General features: G+C 43.5%; 3 protein-coding genes across 3 annotated transcripts; all 3 read right to left on the bottom strand.

The window, feature by feature from the left end:
• Positions 1–703: 703 nt before the first annotated feature.
• NEUTE1DRAFT_131851 (uncharacterized protein) lies at positions 704–2995 on the bottom strand (the record flags this gene model as incomplete). Its single annotated transcript, XM_009855943.1, has 2 exons — positions 704–2478; positions 2593–2995. 2 exons carry the CDS (start codon positions 2960–2962, stop codon positions 704–706), a joined length of 2145 nt encoding a protein of 714 aa, XP_009854245.1.
• A 3339-nt stretch (positions 2996–6334) lies between these two features.
• NEUTE1DRAFT_112801 (uncharacterized protein) lies at positions 6335–8012 on the bottom strand (the record flags this gene model as incomplete). Its single annotated transcript, XM_009855942.1, has 2 exons — positions 6335–7628; positions 7711–8012. 2 exons carry the CDS (start codon positions 8010–8012, stop codon positions 6335–6337), a joined length of 1596 nt encoding a protein of 531 aa, XP_009854244.1.
• A 13166-nt stretch (positions 8013–21178) lies between these two features.
• Positions 21179–23080, bottom strand: NEUTE1DRAFT_124558 (uncharacterized protein; the record flags this gene model as incomplete). Its single annotated transcript, XM_009855941.1, has 4 exons — positions 21179–21268; positions 21509–21547; positions 21653–22673; positions 22767–23080. 4 exons carry the CDS (start codon positions 23009–23011, stop codon positions 21179–21181), a joined length of 1395 nt encoding a protein of 464 aa, XP_009854243.1.
• Positions 23081–25253: the final 2173 nt, after the last annotated feature.

Raw genomic sequence — 25253 nt, 5'->3', positions numbered from 1 at the left:
AAAAGAAAAAGTAAGTAACGCCGCAAAGCCCAAGCCGGATCCCAATCCAAACCATCCTCGCTCCGCCAGAAGAAAGATTCTGGAAAACTTCGGTTCCCGCCAAAGCAATGACATCCTTCCAACCATGCTGGATACCGTTGGGCAAGCTCCGCTACCCCCGTTTCAAGACCAAGACGACCTGGAAAGGAAGATAAAAGATTCACGGCTTGCATCCATCGCACCCAAACGCCACCATCGCCGGCTTCCTCGGCGTATGAATGCAAAAAAAGAAAGATGGAAAATGAAAAGAGGAATCAAGAAAAAGACCGAAACCTCATACATCTGCCTCCCAGAGTCGCAGTCCCAGTACGCTCCAAGAGCCCGATGAACGCCAACGGCATTCGTCGCGCCGGCGTGCCAGAATCTGAAGGAGTTTTCCTTCGTAACGACAGAAACCCCTCGTGTACCTCGAAACTTGTCATGCCAAGTTATCCATGGTGACGGCGCTTCCTCAATCGTACAACTCCGGTCGCAATGCAAAATAGACAAAGGAGTAACATGAAACAAACAGCATTATAAGAAAAGCCCTTTACGCAACCCAAGGAGGAGGCGATATAGCAAAACCACTTCCCGCGCCAGACCGATTCGCAAGATTCATGAAGTCGTAAATGTCGAGAGCTCAGCACCCGCTACTGCTTGACGCCCACCGTCGTCTTCATTTGTCTCAAGGGCTTGCTTCCTCGCCGTGGATCCACGTACGGACAAGGTAAGCGCCGTCTCCTGAGAACACTTCCTCCTTGAATCCCATGTTGTTATACCAATAGTCTCGCATGCCGTTGACCAATGCGGGCCTCGCAAAAGCGCCAAGAACATCGGTATGTTTTGCTAATGCAGACGTTCGCCTGGCTTCGCGTTCCTGGACAACCTCGTTGACAATGTTGTGATGCATATTGGGGCTATTCTCCATAACGATCTTGAACATGTCGAATGGTAGATTCAGAAGGATGCGTGAAAGGATGGTGTCGTTGAGCGCCGGCGCACGATTGCTACGCGGGCTCTCGGCCTGCTTGGTTGACCCTTGACCATTCTCCGCTCCGAGGGAGAGGTCCCCGAACCGAATTTGCAACAACCTGGGATTGATGGAGCCCTTTGAGAGTCGTGATGGTGCCTGGGTAGCCGGCACAGGCTCGTTGGACGAGGATTGAGGATCGCGTGGGGCGGCAGAAGGCGGAGCGGCAGCCTGACGTGTCTCGGCCGGTAGTCTGGGAAAACCAAAGTCACTCACCCTTGTGTCAAGGACAAAGTCTTGCGGGATATTGTGCGCAAGGAAGTGAAGAACGCTGTCGATGAGCTCGGTCATCATCGGGGCTCCCTCCTGCTGGGAAGAAAAGATGACGGATTTCAGAACAAATTCGGTAGCAAGTTCAATCGTGGGCCAGCAGACCAACTCTGCACCATGGTGAACGGCGAACGAGAACACGTGCGGTAGCTGGAGGTAGCGGCCCGTCGTGATATAACTGAGAGCGAGCTTGAAATCTTCGATGACGCCGCGTGGAGGGAACTGCGAAGGAAGGTAGGCTCGAAGAGTCCAGCCATACAGGGAACGGATGGCGAACATGAGAGTGTCAGATCGCACATATTCGTTGTCGAGCTCCAACGAAACCACTCCTCCCGGGCCGGTGCCCTGCAACTCCATGATCCTGACCAGTGTCGGGCTGCGAGCCAACACCAAACGATGCGCCGGGATTGCTAAGGGCTCATACAACTTCTCGTGCCCAGGAATTCCCTGAAACTTTTGGCTAGGCTTGAATTGCACTTGAAGCGTGCAGTCACTGAAAAGGTGGTTGTTTGCTGCGTTGCGCAAAAAGTCCAAGATAGTGTCCTGCTCTCGCTGGAAGGCCATAACGGAGGCATTGGGTTGGGGCAAACCATTGACAGGCGGACTCAGCCCCTGTGGGGGTAACGCACTTTGGTTGACCCAATTAGCGGAGTGCCCGTTCTGGCCATTGGCACTCTGACCGTTGGCAGATCCGAGCTGGCCGAAGTTGTGATCTCCGGGATGGATAGGTGACTGCGAGCCGTGAACACTGTGGGGTGTGGGGGGTCCGTGGTGGTTGACGAGAGCCGCGGGATAGCCATCAACGGTGGAGGAAATTAGCAACGGCCGTCCGTAGCCATCGAGCGGGGGTATCGTCCCAGGAGCATAAGGTAAACCTCCGGGAGGAGGAAAGGGGGCCATTGGGTGGGAGGCGGGCGATGAAGCCCCAGAGTCGTTCGGTCCTCCAAAAAACAGACCGGCGTTGCTAGGGTGGCCTTGATGAAAGGCAGCCTGAGGCCGGTAGATGATGGTGGGCTGAGGCATGGCTGTTGGGGCTTCGTGAGTGTAAATCGAAGAAGAAGCCGTACTCTGAGACGGTGCGTGATGAGAGGAGCGAGGTATAAGAGTGTTGCTGGACGGAGGCGCAGGTTCAAATTGGATGGGGCGGCCAGTTGGCACATCTATGGAAGAATGTCAGCATGGGCTCTTACATGACGGACATGCCTGCCTATTACCAAGCTAAACAGGCAAGGAGTAAGTGAACTACATGCAGCACGCATAAAGAGCTTTCATACCTGTTTTTCCTTGGTGATGCATGGGTTCAGTTGGCGGGGCATTGACGTTGGCACCGTTATGCTGAGCGGGCTGCGATGCAAGAAGGGGTGCACCATTGTGTTTCTCCTCATTCTTTGCCGCTTCGGCGGATGGTTGCCCTTGCTGTCGATCACGAAGATCCGGATCGACTGCTCTTTGAACGGCGGAAGCAACCGGCTGGCTCCGAGCAATGATTGCAGGGGCCAAAGACTTGGCCTGTTTGACAGTAGAGATCGGGCGCTGAGGGAAGCCGAGCGGCAGAGCAGGGACAACGGGCTTAATGACGTTGTAGGGTGCTCGCCTGGTGCCGCCGGGGTTCGCGGGCGTGCCGGCCTCATTGGGAGGCGCCATGATTGCGGAACGTGGAGATTGTCTGCTTCACTTGTTGTAACAGGCGGTAAAATTGACGAACGAGGCCGGAACAAGAAGGCGAAGCCAGGTGTACAAAAGCAGACTGGAAGCGCAGGTCGGGGATGCGGGTGGTAGGGTGGCAGGTTCGGGAAGATGGGAGGCAGCAGAGGAGAGCCAGGTCGGTCGGAGTGACGAGAAGCTGGCCGAGAGCTGAGATATCACCAAGCTCGAAACTTCAAACGCCGAGCAGTTCGTTGTAAATGAAGGACGGTGGCCGGCTTGTGATTGATAGCTCCGAAGGGTTCAGATAGCAAAGTCGACGTAGATCCCTTCCCAAATCTTGAATCGCAAGATGGAAATCGTGGGCCTCAAGCAGCCGAAGTAGGTAGTTTCAATGCAGGACGCCGTCTTGCTATTCCTCTTCTGTTTGTATCAATGTTGAGTCAGAATGGCCACAAGATAGAGGTTTGATCAAGACGGATCTTTCTTTGGCGGCGGGTGTTGGGGAAAGGCGGACGAGGCAAACGTAGAGGTAGCATACTACGGAGCTGCGCGGGGTGTTTGAAGGAAGGGAAGCAGCAACGCGAACAAGGCGGGCGAAAATTGGCTACCCTTGCCATTGGTGTTTTGTAGAGGAAGTTGAAGGGGCTACCAGTAAGCTGGCGGACGAACCTAATAAGTGAGCGGAGCGGAAGGGAAGTTTGGCAGCTGGAAGCTGAATTCACCTTAGTTGTCAAGAGCTCAGTCAGGGAAGGAAGGGAAGGAAGCGAGTTCGAGATGGCCTCGAATCGAGTCTGTGGTGTCGATGGAAGACTGGAGGGTACGGCAGGTCTCAAGGTACGATTCCAGGTTCAGTGCCGGCAAGAGTTGAGGCCGGGGCAGGCAGGCAGAACAACCGAACAGCAAACAAGTACAACTTGAAGCCCGAGCACGGCAAAAGTCAGTCCGTCGGATTTGCCCCGAATTGAAGTCCAGCTCAGGCGATGATGCCAAAATTTTGACTCCCCCGCCAGAAAAAACTTAGTCCGCTTCTCGGATTGGTTGAAGCTAGGATCTCAGTGGGGCGAGTCTCAGCGTGGGGATCAATGGCCCGCGCACTTTTAGCGTGTACACCATTCCACCCCCCTGTCCCGCGAATTGTTAACAACCGAATTTCAAAGACACGATCTCTGAACTGAACCGTTGCAACAATTGCATGTGTCAATTACCCCTCCATGCAAATGCCACGGCATGCCCGTGGATGACTTCTTTTTCCAAGGAAGTTATCTTGATCGCCCACACCGTTCTTGTTGTTCAGTAGACGCATTCACTCTACCACTCCAAAGCAAGCACTCGGCAGGACCCTGAGTGAATGCTTCCAGACATTCGCAGACATTCCATTAGCTTCCAGCTTCTGCGGCCGCCGCAACTCCATCTGTTCAAGGAAGTTCCACACCAAGTCCACCGGCGGTACGTACACATTGTCCAAACTGCGCAAGGACCCGCACGCTCCTATGTAAATAGGCACATAGAGGTAGGAAACAGACAAGTACAAACTTCATCGCGCCCCTTTGGGTCATTCAAAGTCAACTGATATACATCGATATACATATGTGCACAAGTTTAGCAAAGCTCTGAGGTATTCCTCAATGGGCATAGGATCAAAGCCGACCGGCACGTGTAGCACAACCGTGTTGACATGAATATATATGTACACTGGAACACCCGGCTCCCCAATTCCAACCCCGGCTCCGAATCATGTCATTCACATGGAACCCTGCGCATCGCGCCGAGTTACGACCCTTCCCGGTTCTCAGCCCTACGCGCAACCACATTTAGGAGTTGGAATCAGACAAAACCCCCCCGCGCTTCCACAGTATTATCACTGCTACTATCAATAACCCCGCGTGAGCAAAGCATCGCTTACTTCTCTTGACTGTTCTCTAGGCCCGACACCTCGAGCTCTATTTCGTCTACCTATCAACGTCCAACCGACACATTGGTTCGTTTGCCTTGGCCATGTCGTCAGAGTCAACCATGTTTCCCATAGTGGGGAACAGCTTCTCGCCGGGGCATGGACCAAACGGTATCCGCTCCTGTCAGCAGGGGAGCCCTTACAAGTTCGTCACATGGATGACTTACACGCATCGTTGTTATGTGTCTCTTTTCTCTCGTTGAACCCATTTCAGTATATCAACACAAGTGAACAGTCCACAGAACTTTTCCGATACCGACTTGGATAGGACACCGACGAGACACGCTGCATGATCCCCTTATCAAGGACCCCTCAAGCAAGGTACACTAGTGCAGAAAATAGCCCAGGCATGCTTACACCAATTCACACCCGGAAACTGTCTGGACTATTTTTCACACCAACCTGCCCTGTTATCTTATTCTAGAGTTCCTGTTCTGGAAGCGCCAAGATCTTCTGGACACCTTTTTAGCCCGCTTCAATTAAAACATGTCCAAACACACAAAGTTCCTGGGCGCACATCACCTCGGCCGCTCTACATGTGCAGGTACGATCTGTCGATGAATGGAACTATGTCACATGCTGCGCCTCAAGCTATATCGCGATGACGTATGACGTATATTTACAGGTTCGTTCTCTTGCAACCTTTGTCACCCTCCATAATTGAGCCGATTTCAGCAAGTATCACGACGTGAAATCATTCCACACCGAACCTCGAGATGTATCGCTAGAGCCATCTACACACAAAAAGGGGCAGCTGTCAGATAAGGCCTCCATCTAAAACGTGAAAGGTTTGAAGCGCTTACCACATTGAACGCACAAGCAAGGCGCCTTCAATCATGACGGTTTCGAGAGACTCGATTTTTTTCACCTTCTCAGTACTTATCGTGCCGTTGACTTACGCTCAGGTTTTCGGCATATGTCTGTGAAATGGTAGTGAAAACCAATTTCATTTCCTTACCCCTGACGATTCTTACAGTAATTACCGAGTGTATGTTACTACTGATGGACAACTATATTTTAGGCACTCACCGCTGAACAGAACAAACAAATCTAGATAATATGGTTTTAATCACCATGGCTCTTCAAGGCGGCATAGGTGCGTTGGGACAATGTTCATTCGTATCATCTTCCTATCTCATACTGATCTTCTTATCAAGCCATGACTCTGAGCTCGTCACCCACAGTTACTGCTTCTAACTAGGTATTCTCGTAATGCAGATAACATCCAAAACGTTATGCAAGTAATGCGGGCCTCTATCAGTGGTCGCTCTATAGTACCGGTATCATGCCAAATTCCAAAGCCCAAAACTCCAGCAAAAAGATGCAATGCTCTTCCCTTGTTCTTTTGTCCTCTTCAAATCTTAGTACAACTCATTGCTTTCCAAGAAAAACAGCCTCAACGTATCCCCTTTGAATATTCAGTTGGCCTTGTTGAAGCCGCTCTTCTTCCTCAACCTCTCGCCATACACGTAAAAAACGAAGGGAATAGGCGCCAACGCCAAGGCAATGAAGCCCAAAAGCGAGTTACCCCAGCCAAAGTGGAGCTTGCTCTGGTACATGTCGAGGGCACCAAGCGGGAGGAGGGCGCCCAAGAGAGAGCGGAGGACGGCAAGCGCAGCGGTGACGCTGGCGGCCTGCGTCAGGAAAGCCTCGAGCAGATACGACTGGACGGACATCATGATGCCCATGAGCGAGCCGCAAAAGATGAGAACACCGAGCATAGGCACAATCCAGTGGATGTGCTCCTGGACGGTCCATCCGTAGATGAACAGGCCGGCAACAAGAAGCAGGCCGCAGGGGATGTTGAACCAGGGGATCAGACGAACCTCGGGGCGGTGGACGAGGCCCTTGGCTTGGCGGTCCCTGACGGTCTTGTCGGAGAGGTAGCCAAAAAGGCTGACGCCAATGAACATGCCAATCCCGGTGGGCAGGTAGGCAAGACCGATGGAGCCCTCGTCGAAGCCGTAGTGCTCAGAGTAGACGAAAGTGAAGGTGGTGAACATCATGTACAGGATGCCGTAGATGATGGCGACATAGAGCGACATGAAGGTGATGATGGGCTCGAAGATGAGCAGCTTCATGGGGCGGGCGATGGCGATCTTGAAGGTCTCGGTGGCGGACACCTTGCTGGCTAGCTTGGAACGCAGGTTGGGGTTGCCAGTCTCCTTGCGGAGGCGGGCGGCCTTGCGCTCGAGAAGGACGGGTGCGTAGGTCTCGCGCAGGCAGAAGAAGGAGAAAGGGATAAGGCAGCCGCCGATGATGGTGATCAGCCAGAAGACCCAGCGCCAGCCGGCCGCGCGGATGAGGTAGCCACCAGCAATGGGGCCGATGCAGGGGCCAAGCAGGGGGCCGAGTGCCCAGGCCGACATGGCCTTGCCGCGGTTCTCGAGCGTCATGCAGTCGGCGATGGAACCGGAGCCGATGGTGATGGGCACGGAACCGGCGAGGCCCATGAGGAAACGGAAGGCGAGGAGCATGCCCGTGTTCTTGCTGAGGGCGGTACCAACAGTGAAGATGGTGAAGAGGATGTTGCCAAAGTTGTACAGGGGCGCCCGGCCGTACATCTCACTGAGCGGGGCAACCAGGAGGGGACCAAAGGCGAAGCCGAGGATATAGATGGATACCAAGAAGGTGGCCGTGGTGGAAGATGTCTCGTGGAATTCGAACAGGATCTTCTTGACGCCAGGCGCGAACATTGAAGAGCCAAGAGGACTATGATTTGGGGGTGATGTTAGTTTGCATTGGGGGTCACTGGGTCAGGGTAGAGAGGGAAAAGAGGAGAAGGGGGGCTCACGTAATGATGGTGAGGATGGAAAGGACGGCGACGTTGAGCCATTTCTTCTTGTCGGGCCAGTTCATGGGGTTCTCCGGGTCATCAGGCCCGTCCCAGTCGACGATGTTGGGATCCTGCTCCGTCTCCTCCACAATGGCCTTCTCCTGATTTCCGCTATGGGTTGACACACCCCGTTCTGAATGAGCCTGAATCGTTGCGCCATCCAGATCAGATTGTTCACCCTTTTCCACATCAAAGTTCAGTGACCTCTCCTTGTCGAAGGTACCGGAATCTCGTGGTGTTTGTGCCTCGGAGTCCGCCATTGTTGTGATGATGTCTGAACCTGAACTGGTATAGTCTGGATACCAGGGGTTGTTGAATTGACGGGGGAAGCCTGGAGGGGATGGCTGTTGTATTTCGGTTGACTATGATGGGGAATATCAGGAGGAGGGAATCGTTTCCGAGAGTAGGATCAGCGGAAGGTTTTGTATGTTTGTGTACTTGGAGTTGTTGGGGCCATCGAGGGGCCATCGGTGAACATTAAGCCTCAACACTCAAGGCATCTGCATAACTCCCTTTCATTATTCTTCACCGGGTCCTGACTGGCGGCAAAGCCAACAAGCCCGAGACCCCGTTCAGGTTGGTGATGAGCACCGGGGACCGGGGGCCGGGGGTGGGAAGCTGATGGGGATGATGGGGCCATGGGGCCATGGGGCCCTCCCCTGACTGAAATGCACTAGTCTTGCACAAATGGGATTAAGAACAAGGAAAGGTCGTCATATCTGGCAATGCATTCTGGGCAATCTGGCTAGACATCAAATTCGAGGCCCATGATATCTCCCAGTCAATTGGATTGATGAGGACAAAGAGTGGCACCCGCCACACGGGCATCAACAGCCAAGATACCATACTGATCGGATCTCATTTCAAAAATCGGGAAATTTCTCTGATGTTGTCCCGAGAGTGGACATGGGGGGCTTGTAAAATCATGGAGTCCGGTCGATGGCAGATTCTTTGAGCAAGTTGGCGATTCACGTGCCGGTTTTCTTTCTCTCTCTTTTGTGTCGGTGATGGAGGCGGTAAAAGAAGTCCGCTGGAATTGTTCTTCTACTAGTCCCTTTCCCCTGTTCGTATCAATCAGGTCGGAGTATCCCTTGTTGATAGGAAAAAGGAAAGAAAATGACCAAAACACCAAGGAGTGTCAACTGTGCACATGCAATGACCAAAAGTAAGGAACCAATACTCAAAAGCGTCAGCTGTGAAAGAAAACAAAAAGAAAAAAAATGAGGAAAAAAAGAATAGAAAAAAAGCTTGTCCCCTGCCGGTTTCCGGTCGATCAATTGACTGAAATCGTCGCCCGAAGGTGAGACTGTCAGTCGGCACAGTTCTGGTTCAAGTTCCTGTCCATCAGCGCCATCTGGGGAAGTGGACAACTTAACGGATGTCGAAGATCCGGGGCGCGCACCTAATCCACAGGATTTAAGCTTAGAGGTATGAATAACGCACATGCGCTGTGCACAATTGTTGTGCAACGGGACCCAGAACTACCGGAAGCCGACCCGCCCCCCCTTTCCCGGATCGTCGAGGAAACCCCTGTCCCTGCCCGGGCAGATCTTCAACCCCGAACCCTTGTGCCACTCAGCTTCTGCACAAAGTTTCTTGGCTCCGGGTGGCGCCGGCGGGCTCTTGCACAACTTGAGACAACTTGGCGGTCTCAATGACGGGACTCATTTGCTACACTACAACCTGTGTGTTCCAGGAGACCTTCTGGAAGGACGGATAATTCCAAGCCATTGGTAATATTTGAAAGAAATCAATCGTTCGCAAATTCCAGATTTTGTAATTTCTAGTGTCGGTCGTAGCAGCCTATCCCATCGTTTTTTATGTAAGTGCTACGGTGGCCCAAGTGTGACTTGGGTCGTTTATCCAAAAGTCCTGAAAACCTGAAGTTTAACCAGCTGCAGGCATTAGGCTCGCCCCAGAGGGTGGCTAAGTTTGTGAGATGTCTTGCGAAGTCAATTCCCATTGACTCTCATTAACTCCTATCAACTCTCATTAACTCTTATTAACTCCCATTGACTTTTATTAACTCCCATCAGCTCCTATTAATTCCTATTGACTCTTATCAACTCTTATTAACTCCCATTGACTCCCATTAACTCCCATTAACTATTGCTTCATTATTTTATTGCTTTATTGCTTTATTGCTTCATTGCTTCATTACTTCAGACGGGAGGTCTACTAAGACTTTAAGTAGCAGTGCAAATGGACCTTAATTCCCATCGCTGGGTTTGAGGTAGGGTGACAGCGACAGTGCAATGCCAATAAATGGCCCTGCACTTGGTTCTTCTCCAAATTTTTGAGTTGGGGTAAAGTAATAATACAAATGGATCCCGCTCTCTCTCCCCCCTCCCCCCCTTTCTCTCCCCCTTCTTTCGGCCAGGGCTAAAAAGAAAAGAAGAAAAAGAAAAAAAAAAGAAGAAGATGAAGATGAAAAAGGGAAGGAGAAAAGAAAAAGGTTGAAAAAAGAAAGAGAGGAAAGAAAGAAGAGAGGAAAGAAAGGAGAGAGGAAAGAAGCTAGGAAGGTTGAAGTGTCAAAGTTCAAGGTGTCATGGGGCTTGCTGCCCGTAGCTGAAGCGACTGGCAGTCTCGCCAGTCCGAATCCCTGCTGGCAGGCAACCGATGCGGCCAATTAGGTCCCTTACCGCAGCGGTATCCCCGCGGCCCGTACGCGCGCACGTCCCTTGAAAAGGATAGCTGGCTATACCCGCTTAGAGGGCACCCCTTTTCCCCTCTTTTCTTCTTCGTAGAACCTTATCGATTAATTAAGGCTAACATTTATACTAACTATACTATACCCTTTATATTAGGTTCTACCTCTATTCTTACTAGTAAATATAATAGAAATTAATAGTAGAATAGTAGAGCGGAACTAAAAGCGGTTAATAGTTTATAGCATAGTATTATAGTATTTACTATTTATTATAATTAAATTTAATAATATAGACCTTAATAAGAATGAAGAGTTTTATAACTTTTAAAGTAGTAATTAATTAAATACTAGTAATACTCCTAACGACGGGTTTATTAAAAGCCTTATTAGAATATTAAATAGTAATACCTCTTTCTATAATTGTATTAAGTCTCTTCTCTTTAATTCTAATCCTAATTTTATCCTTACTCTATATTTGGACTTTCACCTTATAAATACCTCTATAAACCGAATAGCAGACTCTAACGTCCCTACTTTAAATACTTCTACTAATTAAAATAATAATTATAATACTACCCTTTATAGAAGAAAACCCTTAGAATTCCCAAAGTAGGATAAGTAACCTTATATTTTCCTCTTTTACTATAATAAATTTATTAAAGTATATAATACCGATATTAAAGTAAGGCTTCGTACTAATGATAATATTATATAGTATAAGATTTTTGATATATTCTCCGATAATAAACAATTCTAATTCGAGGGGTTCTAGATTAGTAAGACCGCCTGTAGTAAAAAAAGACCCTATAGTTTTATTCGATTAAATTTAAGTAATTTTTAATTCTTATTAGAATTAGGATATTATCCTCAATAAATTCTCTTATTTATATTAAAGAGACGGAGAGCTGTTTACGAATTTCCTTACTACCTTTAATAGTGAATTATTAAAAGCTGGTAATTATAGTTAGGAGAATCCTACTAAACTAATATACTTTTATTATATTATTAATAAAAAATTTTATAATAAATTCTTTCTAATAGATTTTTTATACGACTACTATATATATATAATTTAAATATAATATTACGCTACTGGTTATAAATAAACGTCCGAATTTAAAGAGGATTACTATAAATATTTTTGTAATTAATAAGGCCGTTCTATTTAAAGTAATAGTCTCTATCTTCCAATATCCTAAGCTAGTATTTAAAAGCCTAATAACTAATAATAATAATCCGCGGCCTAAATATCAAATTAATTTAAAAACTATATTACAAATGCTAATAATAATACTGTTATAAGGACTACTTATATTAATATATTTATTAAGGGTCGTAATAATCGAAGGCAAAGCGGTTCAAATTCGGCTACTTCTTTTAAGCGTACTAAATAAATTTCTAATAAAGAATATTAGAAGTATAAAAATAATAACCTATACTTCCGCTACGGAGCTTCCGGTTACTATATAAATAATTACCCCTATTTGCCGGCTATTCCCTTGAATAATAATATCTATATTTAAATTATTATTATAAAGGTCCTTTTTTTATTAGAAGAGGAAGAGGATTAAAACTCTACTCCTAAATAAAAAAAAGAGTAGCTCCGGAGCAAAATTGAACCCTAGAGCTATCTAAAATACTAAGTAAAATAAAAGAATTTAAATTAAAATTATAAATAGAAATAGAACTTATATTAATTCTATTTATTATTAATAATCGTAATTTATTTTATAACCTTATTAATAAAGGTTATTAATACTATACTGTAGTAAATAAAAAGGTTATTGAAAACCTTAGGATTCCCGTCATCCCTATTAAATTCTATCGTATAAAAGGAATTTCTACTACTATAGAAGGGGCTACTATCCAAAGACTCACTTATTTTCTAATAGAACTTAATAAATATATATATTCCGTAAATATTTACATTATCCCTCTCCTAAAATTCCCTATTATTTTAAATAAACTATAATTAAAGGCAATACTAACTTACTCTATTCCTTATAAGAAGAGGATATATTTAAAGATTATAAATTATTAGATTCTATACATTAAAAAAGAATAGGTACCTAATATAAATTCTATTAAAAATATTAAGTCCGCTACTTATATATTCGTTACTACCTTCGTAAACTATATTTGCTATCTATAGAGAGAATTAAGTAATAAAGTAGCTAAGGAAGCTATTTATACTATTAATTTAAAAAATATAAAAAAGGCGTTACAATTAAAGAAAGTTTATACTAAAGAATAATTAGAGAAGATAATTCCCCTAATATATTATAACCTTCTCCTACTATAAATAAAGGAGAATATTAATAAACGGGACCCCTATCGTTTAAATATTAACTATCGGATTGAAATTAAAAAGGAACCCGATAGTAAAGAATTCCCCTTACCCTTCAAACTGCTATATAATATAACCCGTAAGGAATTTTTAATTTTAAAGAAGATATTAAAAGATTTATTAAATAAAGGGTTTATTAAGGTAAATAGTTCGGAGGCGGGTACGTTAATATTATTTATAAAGAAATTAGAGGGCGGCCTCCGCTTTTACTATAATTACCGGGCCCTAAACGCTATTATATAAATAAATTAATACCCTTTACTGCTTATTTAAGAAATATTCCGTATACTAAAGGGGGCGAAGTAGTATATAAAGATTAATATTGTACAAACCTTCTATAAAATTTGTATAATTTTGGGAGAAGAATAAAAAATAGTGTTTAGAATTCGCTATAGCCTATTCGAATAGTTAATAATCCCCTTCGGATTAATAGGCGCCCTAATAATATTCTAATATTATATTAATTTCATTTTATAAAAATATTTTAATAAATTCTATATAGTATATATAGACGACGTCCTTATTTATACTTTAAGTTCGAAAGCGGACTATAAAACTAAAGTCCGTTTTATATTATAAAAACTCTTAGATGCTAGACTTTACCTTAACCCCGATAAGTACGAATTTACTATTAAGAAGGTTAAATACCTAAGGTTTATTATCTACGCTAGTATTAGAATTTAGGCCAACCCCGAAAAGGTTAAAGTAATCCTCGAATAATTTCTCCCTACTTCTTAGAAGGGCGTACGCAATTTCTTTAGGTTTATTAACTATTATTGGATATTTATACTTTAATTCTTTAAGATCGTTATACCTCTTATTATACTAATAGGGAAAGGAATTATATTTAAATAAATTAAAGAATACGAACCTACCTTCCAATTATTAAAAATATTATTTACCTAAGCCCTAATCCTTATGGAGTTTAATCTAGATAAAAAAATATATTTAAAGACAGACTATAATAGTTTTACCCTAAAGGGCGTTATTTCCTAAAAAATAAATAATACTAGAAAGCGTACGGTTATAGGATACTATTTATAGAAATTTAATACTACTGAATAGAATTACCTAATTTATAATAAAGAAATATTAATAATTTTTAATTATTTAGAATAGTAGTCGGTTGAATTATAGAGCTACGAATCTTTTATTATCCTAATAGATTATTAGAACCTAAAATATTTCATAAGGATGTAGCGTTTTTTAGAACGCTAGGTATAGTAGACGGAGTACCTATTTTGGTTCAATTAATTAATATTAAATACTAATTAGGGAGGGAAGGTATTATCCCTAATATACTTTTATATAGAGAATAAAATATACTAACGGAGGAGGATAGGAAGGCTTGTAATTTATAAATAATCCCGGACTCTGTATTAGAAAAATACTTTCTATTCTATATTTTAGTATCCTAAATCGTCTATTTTAGGAGGGAGGGTATATAAGTATTCGAAGATCCGGATTTATAATAGTTTTAGAATTGAATAGCGTTGAAGGACTATTTCTATTAATAAGTAAAGGTAGTAATTTAAAATAACGACCGATACTTCGACCCAACGTTAAAATTTAAAATTCAAATCGTAGACTATAATATTAATATAAAAGGCCGTCTTTACTACTAAGGCCGCCTCTAAGTCCTAAGAATACTAATATATATAAAGTCGGACGCTATAAACCTTTTAAACTAATCCTAATAATTTAATATTTTCTGTACTATCCTAATATAGATTATATATAACTCCTATATTCTCGACTACCTAAAACGAGAAGGTACTATAACCGTTCTTAACTATTATTTCTATTAGCCGCTCCTAAGTATTTACGTTTAGTAATTTCTTTGCAATTATTATACTTATAAATCTACGAAGGTCTAACGAAAATAGAAACAGGGCTTAATACAATCCCTATTAATACTAGACCAATTTAATAAGGAAATATAAATAAATTTCATTATAAACATCCTAAAGTCTAATAGTAATATTTACTTCTAAATAATTAAAGATCGGTTAAATAAGAGTATAATCCTAGAACCTATACCTTTATTAGAAGCCGAATTATATACTGAACGTTTTTTATAATATTTCGTTCGCTACTATAAATTCCCGCGGTCTATCGTTAATAATAGAAGATTGAATTAGACTAGCCAATTCTAGGCTAAACTCTACAAACTCCTTAATATTAAGCGCCTATTAAATATAATATACTACCCGCAAACTAATAGCGGCTTAGACTATATAGATTAAAATATATATATATATATTTACGAATAGTAATTAAATTATATATAGGATAACTAGAATAAGTAATACCCTATAATTTAATTAGCTATTAATAGCCGTATTAATACTTCTATTAGAATATCTCCCTTTTTTACTACCTATAAATTCGATATAAAATTCCCTATTTCTATTATTAAAGAGGGAATCTATTTGGAAATTCCCCTCCTATCCTCTGAGAAAAGGGCTTACTAATTCGTTCAAAAGCTATAATAAACTATAGATTTATATTAAATAATTATAGTAATAACCGCCCAAAAGTAAAAGAAATTCGCTAATTAATATCATTAACCGGCGGAGTACTTCTAAATTAAAAATAAAGTTTAATTTAATTTAAAGAACTATATAACGGACCGCTTAAAGAAAAAACTCGACTAACTATATACTGTTATGGGGCTAGCGCCCGGGATCAAGACTCGGCTTTGCTAAGTCTGCCAAGGCGGGTCGGTCGTATTAATAAGGATACGAGCCTCCTAATTGGTCAGATCCATATATTTGCCTAGCCCGTGCGCTCGGCCATAAAACCTTCTTTCAACTGTACCCTTCTAGTATAATCTTCTTTCTTTTACTCTCTTTCTTAAATATAGTATTTCAACTATTATACAACTACTTACTATATAATACTCTAGCAGACCCGTTATATTATATTTAACCTTCTTTTCAAACTACTATTACCGTTCTCTCATAGGCACGCTTAAAGAGTTTCCCCTATTTACAATAATAATACTAATAATCTCTTAGTCTTAAGACCTTTAGAAATGCTTACGATAGTTTGGTATTGTTTTCGAAACCGTACTAAGCGAGCTCGCTGCCCTTAAGGCCTCGCCTATCCGAAAGGTAGTTCTCCCTACCCTTAAGAAATTCGTTAGTAATAAAGAAGATTTTAAAATTTGGGTTCTAAGCATTTAAATCAAGCTTTATATAAATAACTTTGCTATTAGCGATTTAGAAGTGTAGTTTTACTATTTATTTGCCTGCTTATCACCTGTTATTAAGAAGCTATTCGTCGCTTTTACTAGCTCCCTATCGTTAAGATCGCCTACTGCCCTATTCAATAAGCTTTGGCTTATTTATAGCGATTCTAACGTTACAAAGCGTATTGGTTAAAAATTATATTAGCTTTATTAGAAGAGTAGGGAGTCGATAGCGAGCTTTCTAACTCGTTTTGAAGAAGTACTCTACTATATTAGAATAGACTCTTAGTTAGAAGTAATTAAGGTTAGTTAGTTTACTATTACTTTGAATAACGACTAGAAGTAACAGCTTTTAGAAAGAATCGACGTGCCTAAGTAGTATTTATTGCTATTTAAATACTTCTACTATCTTAATAGTAATACTTTTTTCGCTTTATCCTCGAAGTAACCGGTTGATAATGACGCTGGTGATCTTATAGATACTTCCATTAATTTCGCTATGCCGATAAAGATAAAGGAGAGTAACGAAGTCTCCTAGAAGTAAAAGAATAAGTGGAAGAAAGAGGGTAAGTGTACTAATTGCGGTAATAAGTTATACTAGTTTAAAAAATGCCTTTGAATTTCAAAGATGAATACGGTCCGGTTATAACCTAGTAGGGGCTTAGACGGCTACGATAATAACGATTTGGAAGAGGAGGAAGATTCGGATTAAATAAAGATTAGAGGTCGACTTTAATAATATTAAAGGTAAGGGAGCGCCACCGAGTCCAAAAGGAAGGACTAAGTAGCTTGTTAGGTATGCTTTTATTAATTAAAATAGTAAATCTACTATATAAAACCCTTCGCCGCCCAGCCATTACGGTGTTTATCACAAAATATAACCGTTAGAGGGTAGTAGACGTAATATTTTATAGGTATAAGATTATTAAGGCTGCCTCTAGTAAGAGGTATAACGAGTTTGTTTAATAGTAGTTCCTATTAGTAGGAGAAGTAGAGTAATACGAAGTATTGGATAATAGCCTTAATTTTGATTATTTCTATTACGGATTATTAAAATAATATAATAACAGTCCCCGGATAGGCAAAGTTTAAAAATATCCCCTAATTTAATTTTAGTACTTCGGCTGGAGTATAATTTTATAAGGGTAGTAATACTGATTCGGGTAGAGGGCAGGTGGTCGTACAGCGTTTATTTGGGGGTTTAGAAAAGGAGATCTTTCTTTTTTAGTATTGTTGATATTTTGTACCTATTTAGCTAAGTATTTGGTTGGGAGCGGTTGTGGGGGATTTTAATTATTCTTTATATATTTAGTAAAGTACTTTTTGGTGTGGTAGAGCGAGCTCCCTAAGGGGGAGTAGGGGAGTAATGTTATAGGGCTAGCGCCCGGGATTAAAATTCGGCTTTACTAAGTCTGCTAAGGCGGGTCGGTTGTATCGATAAGGATGCGAGCCTCCTAATTAGTCGGATCCACATATTTACCTAGCCCGTGCGCCCGGCCATAAAACCTTCTTTCAACTACACCCTTCTAGTACAGTCTTTTTTCTCTTACTCTCTTTATCAAATATAGCATTTTAACTATTACACGACTGCTCGCTGTGCAATACTCTAGCAGACTCATTATATATACGAGATATACTGTTTTTAAAGTTCTTTCCCCTTATATAATCGAATTCTCGAATCTTCTTTGAACTATTTATAATATTTTCTATATTAATCTTCTCCGCTAAATAACTACTAATCCCCTCCCGGGCTAGAAGTTTACAAATAATTAACTATCTGCTATTAAAGTCGAAGGGGAATTAGAATTCTAAATTAAAGAAATTTTATATATTAATATAGTAAGAAAGTACGAGGGTATAATTCGAAAGGTTTTGGTAAAATAGAAAGGGTATTGGAATTTAACTTAGAAATTATTATAAGAATTTCTAAAAACTACAGTACTAAATCAATTCAAAGAGAAATATAGATTAATAACTATAAATAACGGACTATTAAACTAATATATTAAGAAATACCCTCTTAAAAGCCTCCCGGATTAGGAATTTATAGATAGATAGTAAGAAATTAATTATAGAATTATAGCTAAAAAAATATAATTAAAAATTTATAAACTAAATTATAAAGAATAAAGATTTTATTCGGGCTAAGCCTAAAATTACCCTAAAATATCAAATATCTTTTATAATATTATTATTTAATAAATCCCTTATAGCGCTATCGATATCAGAATTATTAAAATCCTCCCTCCTATTACTAATAATATTTTTATCTGTAAGGTTGTATAGGTCGTAGGGGCGAATATTCTCTAAATATACGTCGGGCAATAGCGAGGGGAGCGGGCGAATACTATTAGAAGAACGGATACTAAGGGGTAATTAGGGGATAGGGGTATTCTATTATTTGAATTTATATAGGGTAGTAGTAGTAAGGGTATTAATATAAAGGTATTTACTAAGAGTATTATGCTTCTTATAAATTAGAAGATAGCGTTTAAATTAAATATTGGAAGGGCCGGCTATTAAAGTAGAGAATTTAGAAGTAGTAATAGCCGTCTTCTTTACCTTCTTCGCTTTAAATTCCTTATTATACTAATTAATAAATTTATTTAATATTTATTTAATAATAGAATCCGCTACCTACCTTACCTTATTTATATTGAATTCTATAATAATTATCCTCTTCTAAAATTCAACTAATTTAATTCCTAATAAAGAATTAATACTAAATTTGCCGGGTGTAATAGAGGGATTAGGCGGGCGAATAGTAGCCGCCGGAATACTAATTCTACCCTAAAAGCTACTATAAAGGAAAATCAATATAAATAAAAAAATAAAGGAAATTAATAATTAACGTATAAAAGAATAAAACCTTTCTCCTCGAATAGAGAGAAATTAAGGAACGCCTTAAAAGCAGCCAAAAAGATAGCCTACTAAGGACCGGAAATATAATTAATAATATATTAAACTATAAAGGCGTTCTAAATTTAAACTAAGGTCAGTTTATAAATAACCTTACTATATTAATAAGGTAAATATACGGTAATTAAACTGCCTATAGGAGTAGCAATATAATTATATTTATAAACGAGATAATAAATATACTAATTAAATTAAAATTCAATTATATTAGTAATAAGGGCCGCAATTATATTATCGGCCGTAATCTTACTAATACCGACTATAATTATACTAGGCCGGGTTTAAATTAGTTTAAAAGTTTTAGGCTTTTTAGGAGCCAGAGTAGGAATCGAGGGCGAGGCTAGGGAGGAGCCTTACTACTATTATAAGAACTGTTAGAACTACTAGAACTATAGGAACTAATTGAAATTAAACTAATTAAGGGTACTAAATATTTTAAAGTAATTATAGGCGCTAAATTTTTATATAAATAAGGGTAAGGGCTAAATAAAAAATTAAGTAAAAAATAGAGAAATAAGGATCAAATAATAAAGGTAGTAAAGGAGCGGTAGTATTAAAAAGAATATTTATAATAGAGAGTTATAGCCTTGTTAAAGAAGGAGAAAGAGGAAGAGGGAGAAAGAAGGAGAGATTTAAAAGATATATAAATTACTCGGGCGTTAAATAGGTAATAGCAAAGAAGGGGTTTATTATTTAATCTTAAGGGTATATGTAATAAAATACGAATATATATATAGTCTTTTAATTAGGGGAGAAAGAGGAGGCTAATATTATAGGGCTTACTGCCTATAGCTAAAGCGATTAGTAGTCTCGCTAATCCGAATCCCTACCAGTAGGCAACTGATATAGCTAATCAGGTCCCTTACCGCAGCGGCATCCCCGCGGCCCGTACGCGCACACGTCCCTTAAAAAGGACAGCTGGCCATGCCCGCCCAGAGGGCACCCCTTTTCCCCTCTTTTCTTCTTCGTAGAACCTTATTAATTGATTGAGGCCAGTATCTGTGCCAACTGTGCTGCACCCCTTACACAAGGTCTGGGCGTGAGTGTTGAATTTTGTAAGTGTAGTAAAGGCGTTGACATAAAATGGCCGACACTTGGCCCCAGCTGGGAGCTTGGACCAGTTTTATAAACGACCTAAGTCACACTTGGGCCACCGTAAAGTGCGGCCATCCCCGTCCTGGCGTTTTCTGGACATCCATCTTGGTGCCGTGTGTGTCGTGCACAAGCGCGGGATTGATTGATTGTCGGTCCAAAAGTGTGGGGGATGCCATGCTGCGACATTTTGGGATTAAATGTCTTTGCTTGGCCTTCCTAGGTAAGGTGTGCTTGCGCCAAAGGGCGTTCGGAAATGGAGAAAAAAAATGTCTTCTATCGTCACGGTCTGTGGGAGGCACTTCAGTTTACAGTCCTGATGCCATGTGCCACCCCGCCCGCTGAACTCATTTCGTTACCAATTGAGTGGATTCATAATGATTAGATTGAGTGACCGGATCTGATTAACCAACCAGCCTCGGCATGATTTTTGAATTTCGAGATCTAAGCCTCAAGCATGTTCATTGAGAACGGGGTTTCGGTCCTGGTTTATCACCGAGGTGCCAATCGCCAAACCTGCCATTTTGAGATCATTGCCCATCGCTGATTGGTCAGATGCCCCCCTACCGAGCGTCGGGTTTAAACTCCGTTAGTTCCGATTCACTCTTCACCCACGCATCCACCAGTACGTAGTTGAAATGTATATTACATACGATGGAGACATGATCCCAGATGCCGTGAACGGACCGAAATAGCCCTAGCATGGCTGGAGGGAAAGGGTTCATCTCAGATAGTCTAAAGTCTATTTACCGTCGTACCTTTGAAAAGACTCGCGGCCCGGGACTGGCAGAGATCCCGGATGTCACGCTTGCCGAGCTTGCCGGCTGGATGTCCACTGTACATCGTCAGGTATAGTGCACTCAAGTTTACAACACACACACGTCGAGCGAAAACATGTAACACAGACACTGTTTGAAGATGGGAGACTTGGGGTATATACAGCATGGTAAGTATCCATGAAAAGAGGTGAGTTGTCCTCGTAACTCCAGACTGCCGAAGAGAAAGGATTTGAAGAATCGACCAAAACACACAAAACGCCGAAACATCAGGGTATCACTACATCCGACCAACAAAAAGAAAAAAAAAAAAAAAAAAAAAAAAAGGCAAACCCAGCAGCACAGCAAAACAAAATAGAGGAGATACGTCCGAATCGTCAACCATCCCGAGGCCAACTGCCCGAGGTAACTCCCACTTTCTGCCTACCCACACAGCCTGGGCGCCGATCTCAAGCCGTCATGTTGCATGAGGGTTGAGGGACTGCACTGTCAATAGAGCTCAGGATGTCTGACGCCGGCCCTGCCTCTAGCGGAGCACCCTATGTAAAAATGTCAGTGCTGGCAATATTTCGCCAAGTCATAAATTTGTATCACACGGCAAGGATTGCACATACAGTCGCACGTGGTGTGATTCGAGCCCTCGTTATGTGACAGGCAGTAGCCTCCACCGCAGCGAGCGCAAATTCGTTGGGTGTCGTTGATGCAATCGCGGCACTGGCAACAAGAAGCGTCAGGGATATTCATGTGTGTGGTTCGGCGGGTGGGAGAAATGAACTAACATTCATGCCGCACTCCCAGCAACTCTTGATTACGCGGGCCTGTGTCGGAGTGAGGTTAGCAAACTGCGCACTTAGGACAGATGTTGGGAGCCAGTCTCCAGCGAGACCTAGGTTCAGGACGCGAAGGGGACAAAGACCACTCACAAGATCATTCATCTTAGCCCGCGAAGCCTCGCCATCATGAACAGACGCCCAAGGTCCAACGTAACACGTCTCACACCACCACTTATTGCAACCCGTACAGTATCGATCACGGATACAGTCATAACAGCGCGGGATAAACCGGGCCTGTTCATCTTTGCTCCTGAACTGCGAGAGACGGGTATACACCGACTGGCCTGTCGGACACATGGCAGATTTCAAGCTGACTGAGTGCAGTGGCGGCGGGGCAAGCAAGGGGAACCGGCCGATGTCGGTTGTCATCGTGCCGCCTTCGCTTGCTCTCCTTTCGTGGGGATCACGCTCTGCCGGAGGCTCCTCACCCCAAATCGTCCATCCCTCGGGAGCTGAACCGCAGGCAGCACACCCGCCTAGGCTGTGCGTGGCGACAGCATGAATGGGAACGTCGGCCGATGCTGGGTTTTTGGCGGCATTCAGTGCTTCAATGTTCACCGCTCCCCACGCGCGAGAGTTCAGGTGTCTAGGACCAGTGCAAAGGACAGCGTCAAAGGCTATGTTGCTGTAACACGCGATGAGCGTGGAGGCCCACGATGCCCATTCGGAAATAGTTCGACTTCCATTCAAGATTGGAAACTGAGCGCCGCGCTTGGTATACCACGCCTCGGGCTCCTGATCAGCTGCACCAGTACCAGCCGCCCACGAGGTTGATGAGCATGTTGAGGTCGGAGTAGAAGCGCCTGAGCTGGACAAGTCAGGGCGTACCGAGTCCTTGGGCCCGAACACATAGAGACCTTTCAAGCGTGGTGTCCCTTCAGGTCTTGATGGTCGGCACGCATATTGCAAGGCAGCACGGAGCTTCCCTTCATTCATGTTCACCACATCACGGATCGATAGGATTTTGACCGAGTATGTTGGGTCGGTGAGGATTTCGTGGACTAGCTCGGAGGTAACGGAAAGTCCGTCGAGGCAAAGGACTTGGACATGTCGGAGGATATCTAGACACCGAAGGCTGCTAAAGATACGACGGAGGTGGCCCGAGTAGACGCTGTCCCAAGAATGAACAAGTCAGCAGGCGTTCGCTTAGGCATGAGATGATAGGGAGAGTGTGTACTCGTCTTCCGTCTGTTCACCCTCTGACTCGCCACCGCGACTGGATTTCTCTTCGATGTACTGAGCCTTCCTGACAGTGGTAAGGTCCAAGCGGCTAAAGATATGGGGCGTGGAATAGACGATGTATCGGAAGGTACGCGAGGTAGCAGCTAGATTCAAGACATCGTAGGAAGACAAGTAGGGAGTCGTATGGTTCAGGACCAACGAGTTGGCAAGAAGTTGAAGGAGGGCGTTGTGGCGAATCTCGGTAGATAGACTGGCGCTATGTGTCATTGTTCACGTATAGGGTCGTATATGTAGAGGCAAATGGAGACGATATCTGCGCGGTAAAACGAAGGGTCGATAATAACGATGAGTAGAGATAGAGCTCTGGTAGAGGAGAGGGAAAAAAAGAAAAAGTTTTAAACACCTCCTCGGGGCAGGGGCAGCAATGTTAAGGGTCTTGGTCACGAGTAGGGATGATGCATGTAGATATAGGTTCAAGGGTCAAGGGGGAAGGGGGAAGGTCTCGATCGGCGGCAGATAGTGTGGATTCTGAGAGGTACTTGAAAGCCGCAACGTTGACACGCTGTGAAACTCGGTTCGACCGTCATGGAGGTCACAGCTGTAATGATACCCTGGATGATGGTGGTGGTGAACCTGTCATCTGGATTGCATACAGTCCAGAAAGTGTGGGGTTGAGGAACCGTAAACAAAGACGGGGGGATGTTGGAGGCGTAACTTGTCTCAAAGCTCGACGCCCTGTTTGACTTTGGGTTCCATTCAGTACCGCTGATCTGTCTTGTCTGTGCGTCAACCATCCGAGCCGCGGGGATCGACATGATTACCTTTGATAGCAGTGCGATACAGTTCCATTGGGTTGACCATTGGGATCAGATAAGATGTTTGGTCAAGGAGTGATGCAGCCATATTGGGGTAGAACAACCCCCGACAAGCCAAGGGTTTATCATACATACCTACAGAATACATACTCCATATTAACCGGCTTTAGCGCTACGTCTAAGCACCTTGTGTGAACCGTGGTTCATCAATGGATGTCCCTCCTGGGCATCTTCTCCTCCACCCCCCGCGGAGGTTATGCCAAAGGGCTTTGTGCTCCATGACAGGTAGTTTTGTGATGATGGGCTGCTGCGACTCTGCGGCAGGATGGCCAGACGAGAGGTCATCAAGGGGACTCGGAGTGCCACCAGTAAAGTGGTCCTGCGTTGCAACGTGGGGTGTCCTTTGAGTTCCAGTGGAAAGCTCGAGTTGAAGTCGGCGACATGCAGATGCGTGCGTACCGTCAACCTGGAGTCCTGGACACGTGGACACCATTTCCTCCTAACAAGATGGGGATATCTGTGTGCTGGGATGTCGAGCGGAAAGAGTAAATTTGAGCCGGAGGTAACGGGAAGAAATTGGCAACCTTGTCATTCTGGCGTGTGCACTTCGCTTCCGACGGTCGGTGGTTTGAGGTGACATGGTCGAGCAAAGCATTGACCCCACCTTGCCTACCCGACCTCCACTCTGCCCGCCAACCCTAAGAGGTGGGGTACTTAAGGTAGGGTAGAGGTAGCGTCGGAGATCATGCCGTCAGCCTCGCTTTCCCCTTGCCTGCCAAAATGCTCCCTGGAATGACGTTCTCTCTCTTGATCTTTCCTAATTTTCCTTGATCTGGGCCACCACTTCATCCTGATAAGTTGTCTTGGTTGTACACTAGAACCAGCAAACAGTCACTCTGATGAGTGAGACTTCAGAGTCCGTCTGAGGCTATCATATCTCAGCATACTTACTGAACCCATTACGTAGTGTAGATGTGAATGTACATTCTCAAGTACCTTAGGTTATGGAGACCACTGCAGCGTCCGTTGGAGATGATCACTAACAGCAAGCTGGTCTTGTGATTGGTCGAAGCTGTGGTTAATGTGGATGGAACCTCCAAGAAGCTTTCAGGCTTCTTCCGAATTGCGCAGCCCACCAAGCTTCTGCTGACTGAGCAAAGTGAACCGAGCAAATCCGCCACGACTCTTCCATCATCATCATCATTGTCATTATCAACAGTCGCATCTGTCGAAGGATCTGAAAACACCGTCGGCCACGAGCCCTTTACTGTCACCTCTATCAATCACATAATACTTAATACCGCTATAATAGGCATCAATCGTCTTCTACACCGAAGCCACCGCGAAATTGCACCACGATTCTCGCTTACCGTCACAAAATCGAAACCATACGCTGCTGTTGGAAAGTGCGACAGCCGCACGCGACAATATGGCTGAACAATCGGTGCACTTGAACTGGTCGGCGCCGTTCAATGTTACGCACCCCTCGCGGATCGCAAGCAAGGACTTGCAGGGCGACAAGATCCTTCTTCCGCAGTCCGCCCTGGAGCAGCTCCTTTCCGCCTCGACGACCATCTCGACAACCCCTTCGAACTCCCATACTTTTACCGCCTTCGACCCTTACAATCCCTACTCTGTCGCTGCCGCACGTCGAGAACGCTCAAATTTCCGTGAAACTACGCAACAGTTACCGC

This window comes from Neurospora tetrasperma (assembly GCF_000213175.1).
Source record: "Neurospora tetrasperma FGSC 2508 unplaced genomic scaffold NEUTE1scaffold_6, whole genome shotgun sequence".
In the NCBI taxonomy this organism is placed as follows: Eukaryota; Fungi; Ascomycota; class Sordariomycetes; order Sordariales; family Sordariaceae; genus Neurospora; species Neurospora tetrasperma.
Note: the sequence above shows the minus strand (reverse complement) of the source record. Positions and strands in the feature narration are given on the sequence as shown.